The sequence below is a fragment of the Crocodylus porosus genome, unplaced genomic scaffold, assembly GCF_001723895.1.
Source record: "Crocodylus porosus isolate Cpor-Errol unplaced genomic scaffold, CroPor_comp1, whole genome shotgun sequence".
Taxonomy (NCBI): domain Eukaryota; kingdom Metazoa; phylum Chordata; order Crocodylia; family Crocodylidae; genus Crocodylus; species Crocodylus porosus.
In genome coordinates this window covers 32,987,989-32,997,548 of record NW_017728950.1, presented here as the reverse complement: position 1 = coordinate 32,997,548, position 9,560 = coordinate 32,987,989, and the positions used below count along the sequence as shown (strand labels likewise).

General features: G+C 45.8%; 1 protein-coding gene across 1 annotated transcript in view; it reads right to left on the bottom strand.

The window, feature by feature from the left end:
- Positions 1–8,123, bottom strand: part of KIAA0368 (KIAA0368 ortholog) — a 76,660-nt gene extending 68,537 nt beyond the window's left edge. The window contains exons 1-2 of the mRNA XM_019554951.1: positions 8,096–8,123; positions 5,818–5,948 (exon numbers count right to left, since the gene is read on the bottom strand). Coding sequence (XP_019410496.1) covers positions 5,818–5,948; positions 8,096–8,111 — 147 coding nt within the window. The 5' untranslated portion in view covers positions 8,112–8,123. The remainder of the gene's footprint in view (positions 1–5,817; positions 5,949–8,095) is intronic.
- Positions 8,124–9,560: the final 1,437 nt, after the last annotated feature.

Genomic DNA, 9,560 nt, shown 5'->3' with positions numbered 1-9,560 from the left:
GACACACTACTCCAGCTGTGGCCTGACCAGTGCCACATAGAGGGGGAGCAAGACTTCTCTGGATCTGTTAGTGATGCCCCTGTTGATGCATGACAGGGTGCAAAACCTATCTTCTCATTTAGACTTACTGTGGGAGTGAGTCACATGGGAGGGTCTGTGTTGGGGATTTTAAGCTGGCATTCAGTCAGTTTGGAAACTGAAATGGTTGTAACTTTAGATGCTAAATCAAAACTTGCACTATACACGGTAGTGCTCCTTTTATCCCGGCTCCTGAGAGAAGTTAAAGTCAGCACATGATGGGATCTGATGCAGGATCCCAACACTTACACTTCCTGCCATGCCACCCGTGTATGACAGTAGGGACAATTGTATCCTGCATCAGATGCCATTGTGCTTGATCCCAGGCTCCCCCTGCAGCAGCAAGTAGCAAGCTTGGCTCCCAAGTTGGGAGTGCAACTGTGCATAGTGCATTCCCCAGCTGGGAGAGGCATCAGCTGAGGGGCCTCCCAATCTCTGGAGCACATGGGAGTCTTTTGAGACTGGGCTCTGGCTACACATTCAATTAATGACATGATAGGAACCAGCCACAAAATAATTACACAACCATCATGCAGGCATATTTTATGTAATAACTTTGTGGAATAAAATTCCTCATTTTATCAGGCCATTAATTAATTGCACGTGGGGCCAGGTCACTACTTAAAATGTGATTACCAGTTACTCTCATCTTCAGCATGGTATGTGTTATTCTCTGCTACCTGCAGTACAAAAACAGAGCTGAGTGCTGCTAATACAGAACAACAGAAGCAAATCTACTGTTTTTGTCACTATCTTTTAGTATTAATTATCCAAAAGAGACCGGTAAGAGATGCATGACCTCAATTAAAACACAGGGAAGATACTAGAAATAATCAAGCAGGCAGCCACATCCTTGAAGTAGCTTCTCAATGCAAAGTTTATGAAGCTGCAACTAAGGATGCAGACAGAAGTAAATTTTCACCTGATCTGGCCCCTGAAAGCACTACAGCCATGACAAAACAGAAGTGCATGGCTGCAGAGTGCTTTAAAAGGGCCTGATCCTGCAAAAGTCTGAACCCCCACTGCATGAGGGGTCAGATGAAGACATTTCAAGACAGAGCGTCTTTGGTAACTTCTGTCTGTGCTGCCTCCCCACCTGTTACTGTTTTCAGAATGAGAGGGAGAAAGGGGGTCTGGGGTTTTTTCAGCCCACACTGGAGGGTGGGATGGGTGGATTGGAACCCCCTTGAGATAGGGAGGCTCCAATCCACCCACCCCACGCTCCAGCACCGGCTGGGGAACCCTAGAATTAACTCCCTTTGTTACCTTTCCCCCACTCCCATTCTGAAAACAGGGACAGGCTGGCAGGGAGGAAGGACCACTGCTAGGGTAAACCAGCTGTAAATTGGCAACCAGAAGATAGATTCCCCTCTCTCCTGGAATCAACAGTGAAATTCTGTTTGGACCAGGTGATCACTGTACCTCAGAACACTTCCTGCAAAGCATTCTGAGTTACAGCAGAGAGCTGCACTTCTGTCTGTGCTCTAACAGAGCTAAACAAAGGATGCATCTCTGACACAATCCACTAGGGACAACTGATCCATCACAAAGGGAAGAATGGCTTTTCCAGAAATGAAACCAGTTCACTCTGAGCAAAGAACAGAAGACTTCTATCTCTGAGTGAAAGAAAAAACAAAATGGAGGATACCGGAGACAAGAGGTTACATGAAAAGTTTAAATTGTGGAACAATAATGTGCACTTTAGATGATCTAAGTCCATACGCTGACATCAACTCAGCCAAATACCCAAACAAGATTAACATATCTAGCAAACTTTAAAGCAGTTTATTGTGGCTCTCTGTCCTGAAAACATATTGTTGCTATCATACATCATGGGAAGAAAGACTACACACAAAACCAATAACACAGGGGAACAAAAGTTTAACTTCATAAATGACAAGAATAAACTTTGTGGAACATGGTGAAGTCATTCAGGGTGGTAATAGACAACAGGGCTTGATTTTAACTGAATGTGTCTAGCTTTTCTGGGTAAGATGGTTAAGAAATTATATATGACTTTCAAAGCAAGCAGCTGGTCCCAAATTCCTTCCTTGGTCTCTGTATGTTTGGTGGTATCTGAACAATGCAATGGTAGAATGACATCTTCTTGGCAATCATAAAATTCACCAGGGGAGTGAGGGCAATGAAGAAATGTGCTAGTTGAAACAACAAGAAAATAGATACACAGGGAGGGAGAAATAAACAGCAGAAGCTCAAAGGGAATGGCAAGTGCCAAGAAACATGGTAAACCTCTGTGGGGCAGGCAAGTTCTTTTAGAAGCAGCAGCTATGCTATACTTCTAAAACTATACTAAAGGTAAGTACTAGACACTCTAGGGATAATTCTAAAGCTACTAACCAATTGCCTGTCAAAAATGATGGGGGTAGCAGCATGGACAGAGGCCCGCGGGGGGAGGAGCGGGCCCAGGCCTGATGGGGGGAGAAGGCTCGCACCTCCCCTCCCTCCACAGCTGCTGTCTTGGGCTGGGGAGGGCCTGCTTCCCCCCCCCCACACACACACACACACACCCTGCTGCAGTGGGCCAGCTTTTCCCCCAGCTCCGGCTCGCTCCTCCCCCCGCACCACATCAGGCCCAGGCCCAGTCCTCCCCTGGTTCCACCATCATTGCCAATGCTATGGCACACCCACTTCTCCCCCCACCCCACCCCAATTAGAGCATGAATAAAGCGCTATAGACAGATAGACACACAGACTTAAGCTTTTATAACATCAGAATAATACTAAGGCAAGTACTAGACACTCCAGGGATAATCTACGTTTAAGTTTTGCCAGTATGTTCATTAGAGCCACAATTTTTTGCCAACGGATTTAAACTAGTAAAAGCCCCAGGAGAGATGTAGATCTAACGGTATAAAGTTGTCTTGTGCTGCTATAATTTATATAGGTTTCTGAACCAAGATGTACTAGACCAGCAGCACTTCTTTGGTGTCACTATAACTCCATCCACACCAAGGAGTCTTACTGGCATAGTTAGTTAATGGAGGAATGAAGGATTCAGCCCTTTTGTGATTCCATTCATCTGCATCTGCCTGATTGACTTTTGTTCTCCAAAGCCCCAAATCCAGTGAGCCATCAGGCATCTATGTAACGTTGAACTTGTGCTTAATTCCCATTGACTTGAAGGGGTTTTAAGTGCTTTCCTGAATACAGATGGACCTGAACAGAAGGGGATGATCTCTGCTGTACAAAGGCCAAGTTAGCAGTAGTCTAGTGCGGTGGTTCTCAAACTTTTTTGTACCAGGACCCATTTATAAATATCAATGGCCAGCCCCAACCCAGTGCCCCTCATTTCCAACACCCTGCCCCTCCACCTACAGGCCCCAACCCCACAGTGTGTGAGCAAGGGGTGTGGGGGGGAGTATGGGAAGCCCCCAGCAGTCCCTCGCAGGCTGGAACTCTGACAGCCTGCAAGGGAAAAGCCACAGTTTCCCACCTTTTTTCCCCTTCAAAGGAGAATTCACATTTAAAGACTGTTGATCCATTTTTTAAGTTTGTTCACGACCCTTTCACATATTCTTGCAACCCACAGGCTGAGAAATGCTTATCTAGTGGATAATTCAGAACGATTTTCTTGCACATTTTAAGGTTATAACCTTGAATTGCTTATTTTTTAATAGTAATATTTTTAAAAAATTAATAAAGTGAGCTACACATTCAGATTTGAAATTATAAAAGCGAAATACTGTATTATCCTTCATTTACTGGTCAAGAACAAAATTCAAAACAGCGAGAGCTGACCTAAAAACATCTAGAAGCAAAAGAAAGTGACCTGCTCTTGGTATTCATGGTGCCATATTGCAGGAGAGAAAAAGTATGGTGTCAATAAATCAGAAAAGGAAAAGCTGAGCCATGTTCTGTTTTACAAAACACGTACTTGTTTAATGCTAGGCCTATATACACACAGAGATACTGTTCTGAGATTCAAGGAAGTCTCCTATGAAATGTTATGCAATTTATGGAATTTTTAAAAGCTTTAAATTTTTGTCCTTTTCCTGAGTGCTGTCCAATTTCTGTGTAGGTGGGAGCCACACGCCCCCTGAGCCACAACAGTACAAGCCATAGGTTCCCTGGGATGCCAGCTACGCAGATGTCCCAACGACACACTCAGTTCCCCAGATGTAGGCTCCCCTATTGCAGCGTACCCTACAGGAGCCCTGGGCCACACCATGCTATCCCATGGGGACAGGAAGTGGAAGCCAGAGGAGGGAGGGGGAACCTAGAGACTCTAGCTGCAGCAGCTGGAGTGACAAGAGGAAGGGGTGACCAGGGGGAGCCCAGGGGCCTCAGATTAACTTACTGTGGGCACATGAACCCCCAGGGCTGTCTGCTGGACAGCCCTGAACTAGTATGCTCACAGCAAGTGAATGTGAGCTATGTGTACTTGACATCACACATCCGTTTCAGGCTGGACATAAGGAAGAATTTCTTTACTGTCCGAGCCCCCAAGGTCTGGAACAGTCTGCCAGCGGAGGTGGTTCAAGCGCCTACATTGAACACCTTCAAGAGTAAATTGGATGCTTATCTTGCTGGGATCCTATGACCCCAGCTGACTTCCTGCCCTTTGGGCAGGAGTCTGGACTCGATGATCTCCCGAGGTCCCTTCCAGCCCTAATGTCTATGAAATCCTGTAGAATCAAAAGATGACTCATTCACCATGTTGGCAATGATATACATCTTAGCACCCACAGCTGGGACTAGATCTTGGTGCTTAGAGGAGACTAGCTTATTTGAAAATATGGCTCTGAACACTAGCATCTTCTGGCACTAACGGCACAGCAGTGTCCCCATTAGTAGGATTTGTTAACCTTCCCCATTTATACGATTTTTTTAAAACATGGGAAATCAGAGGGATTAAAAAAAGCCTCAGAGATGGTCCAGTCAATTGGTATTCTAAAATCCAGTGCTTGCACTACACAAGGGATCTTCTGGATCAAAAGACAAAATAGGGAGGGATTTAATAAGAGCTCATAGACTCGTACTGCTCTGTTCAGCACTGATGAAATCTCACCTGGAGTACTGTGTCCACAGTTTTGGGCCCCACACTTCAAGGCGGCTGGGGAAAGATTAGAAAGAGTCCAGGGAGAGCAAAAAGTATGATCAGAGACCTAGGGATCAAGACTTATTTGGAAAGGCTGAAAAAACTAGGGTTATTTACTCAGCAGAAGAGAAGATTGGAGGGGGGGATTTGTTTACAGTCTTCAAATACCTGAAAGGTGATTACAGAGAAGATGGAGATGGGTTTTTCTCTGTGGCTGCAGGGGACAGAACTAGGAGCAATGGCCTCAAACTGGAGTAGAGGAAATTTAGGTTGTAGATGAGGAGGAACTTGCTGACTACACGGCTAGTTAAGCATTGGAAGAGGCTCCCTAGAGAAATTGCGGAATCTCCATCTTGGGAAATTTTCAAGACAGACACTTGGCTGGCATAATTTAGTCAGGGATGATGCTGTCTTGAGCAGGGGGCTGGACTAGATGACTTCATTAAGTCCCTTCCAGTCCTACTTTCCAATGATCCTAATATTAGTAACAACTGCAAGTCCCAAGATCTGACAGGAAATAGGAGTAAGCTGCATTCATTACCTCATACATATATCAATGTTTCATAGACAGACGGGTTTTGCTTAAGGAAAGCATTCAGTAATAGCAAATCAGTGAATAAACGTCTGCATTTCCCATGACCAAAAGAATTCATAAATCACAACAAAAACTGTCCCCTTACCTTTTTTCGCACTCCTTCCTGCGTACTGGACAGTTTGAGTAGGACAGGCGGTAGGAATTTGGATATAATATTCTGTAACTGTTCATCCGTTTCTGCATGGCCAAGGCGCAAGAACACACGCTCCAGCTGATCTGAAGTTTAAAAAAAAAAGTTTGAAGTCATAAATCCAAACTACAGAAAAATCTTTTCCCTGACATACCATTCTGGGTTTGTAATACAATAGCTCAGGAGTTGTCAACCAGGGACACACATACCCCTAGGGGCACTTGCAAAGGTGATAGGGGGTACACACAGATGGGGTGGGACGGAACAGGGCGGGGGGGCAAGGACAGCAGCACCCCTCTGCAGACAGACGTGGGGCAGGGGGCCTCACATACAGCAGCCACCAACGCCACCCACTACCCCATGCAGTCACCTCCCGGGGGGCCAAAGGTAGCAGTACCCCTCTGCAGGCCTCACAGGCACCACCCAGCCAGCAGCTCCGTGGGCTGCTGATGGGCTGCACACAATTGGCCAGGCACGAGGCCTGTCAGCAGCCCTCAGAGCCACACATATGACTGGTCATGGGGAAGTGGGCTGCGGCAGTTCCCTGGGTGGACGCACGTGGTCACTGCCATCAGAAAGGGTACACTTGTTAAAAAAACATTGAAACCCCCTGCAACAGCTCATTCCTTAACATGCTTTCATCTCAGAATTTTCAAAGCTCTCCTGCATTAGTAAAAGCATTGCCAGCAGATACAGGGAGTGATTATTCCCCTCTATTCAGCACTGGTGAGGAAGTATCTGGAGTACCATGTCCAGTTTTTGGGCCCCCCACTACAGAAAGGATGTGGACAAGTTGGAGAGAGTCCAGTGGAGGGCAATGAAAATGGTTAGGGGGCTGGAGCATATGACTTCTGAGGAGAGGCTGGGGGAACTAGGCTTATTTAGTCTGCAGAAGAGAAGACTGAGGGGGGATTTGATAGCAGCCTTCAACTACCTGAAGGGGGGTTCCAAAGAGGATGGAGCTACACTGTTTTCAGTGGTGGCAAACAACAGAACAAGAAGCAAGTCTCAGGTTGCAGCAAGGTGGGATCGTAAGAAAAACTCTCTTGCTAGGAGGGTGGTGAAACATTCACCCAGAGAGGTGGTGGAATCTCTGATTTTGAGGGTTTTAAGGCCCAACTCAGCAAAAATCATGGAATGATTTAATTGGGGATAGTCCTGTTTGAGCAGAAGGTTAGACTGGATGATCTGCTGAGGTCCCTTCCGACTCTCACTTTTTATGATTCTATGAAATGTGACCTTCTATTTTTATACTTCATGTGAACTTAAGAGTTGATGATAGGTGAAAGATTTCTGGCTTATAGCACTTGAGCCCTCATTTATCCACAGATCAGCTCTATCATTCAGCTTCCTCACATTTCCCACCACTGTGCCTCAGCCCTACCCCAGAACACCTCTTAAGGGGAGGCAGTAGTCCATCCTCTGCATCTTAGACCTGTCTGCTCCAACTACCAACAAATGCATCAGTTGCATCAGTAGTGATGGCTTTTAAAATGTAAACATTTGTTGGCTGGGATCTTGACTAACACAAGCCACAGGACAACTATCAACCAGAACCAACTTTGGGTCAACTACTTTTATAGATACACCCTCTAAAATGTCCAGTCATGGACAAAGATCATATAATGCTGGGCATTATACAAGACTGTGCCTGCCCCAAACAGTTTCTAATCTAACCTGAGGTGTCCAGATCTAGTAACCTTGAAGGGAACAGCCCTATAATTCCATTAACAAACTATCAAGTCACTTAGTCCTCCAACAAAATGTTTATGAAGCCAAACAAACTTTGTGTGTATTCACAATTAATTATTACAGTGTTAACCAAATTTTCAATTCATCAACAGGACTACATGAAGGCTTTGAAAGACAGGAACAAAATGTGATGTAATTTAGAGTTACTGCACACAAGGAAATACTGCAGCACTTAGACAACAACAGTCTTCATTTTCAACAGCAACCGATAGCAACCTTCACTTTCACTTTCACTTTCTGCCCAACCTAGGAATGTAAGTACAGACAGTCCTCAGATTTACAACACAATTGGTTCCTGAAAACCACATCTTAAGTCAAAACGTTATAACTTGAAACCGATTTTCCCATAGGAAACAATGTTATAAATGGGGGATTGGTTCCTGAACCAAAGCCCAATACCCTATTTTCACCAAAAATAATGAAGAATTTTGTACTGAATCAATTATAGATGAGTAACATAGCTACATTAATGTATTTATACTGTAAATAGCAATCATATTGATTTGGAAGGACTTGAGGTGGCTTTGCTGGACTTTTTGAAGGGCTCTTGGCAGGACTCTTCTAAGGACTCTTGGCTGCAGGTTTTTCTGGAGTCTTGTCTGCTTTCTTAAATAAAGTGTTCAAGGAAGTTTGGACAAATGTTCTCCAAGGAGATGGACAATGCAGCAAACTTGTTCACTGGCATGGCACTGTATCAGATCAAGCGTTGTAAAGTTGAAACTGACGTCAGAAAGTTGAAATAGGGTGTCAATTTCTAAATGTTGTAAGTGTGAAACCTTGTAACTTGAAACATTGTAAGTCTAGGACTGGCTGTAATGATTAATTACCCATTTAAACTCCCCTAATGCTAGCGATTAAACAGTTAGCCAATAATACACATCTACCAAGGCCCAGCCACAACCTGTACTCACTCATTCTCCAGGCAGCAGCAGCAGGCTGGGAAAGTTCCCTGCCTGCTGCTGCCACCCAGGGCTTTATGAGACTGTGGAAGGGCTCACTACTGCCTGGAGCCCCAACCCCAACAGTCAGACATCAGTGGCAGCAGCAGGCTGGAAAAGCTCCTTACCTGCTGCTGCTGCCAGCACACAGCTGCCCAGGGACCAGGGCTGCAAGCAGCCACACAGGGGTCTGCAAAGCCCAGGACTGGCTCATTGCAGGTAGGTGGTGCATGTGCACCTCGTGGAGGATGAAGGGGAAACTGCGAGGGCTCCAATCCTTCTTATGGCAGCACAGTCCCAGCTGTTTCCCCACTGTCCACTCCAAGGCATGTGTGTACCCAGTGCTGGCAATGAGCCAGGCTGGGGCTCTGCAGACTCCAGTTCAACTGCTTGCAGCCTCCCTGCTTCCTGACATGACAGGCAGCACAGGCCTCCCTAGAGCTCGGGCCAGCTGTCGCAGGCAGCCAGGAAGCTGCAAGTGGCTGCATCAGGGTCTACTGATCCCTGGCCTGGCTCACTGCCAGCGGTAGGTGCACATGCACCTTGGATCAGATGTTAAGGGGCTGGGGCTGTACTGCCACAGGAAGAATCAGGCTCCTTGTGGCTCCCTCCTTCCTGTCTAAGTAACAGTCCTCCCTCTCTCCTGCCTGCCCTGCAGCCTTCAGGGGCACCGAGCTGCTTCCCTTCCCTGCTGGACTGCTCCCCCCCCGCTAATGATAACCGGAAAGGTATTATCAGTATGTGAAAGGTTAAACAATTAAATGTTTAATGGTTGACATCCCTAGCCTAACCCAGGCAGACATATAACCTAACAGCATGAAAATAATTTTTTTTAAAAAGAGAGTTGCAAAAAGATATAAAAATCAGGAGAGAAAGGGGAAAAAATGCAGGAAACATCTGTTCTCATTACAAACTAACAAAGGATCTTTTCAGGAACACAGACAGGACCAAACCTTCTGTCATACATTCGAGCATTTGGATTGAAGACCACCTGTCTTTATGCTAAGA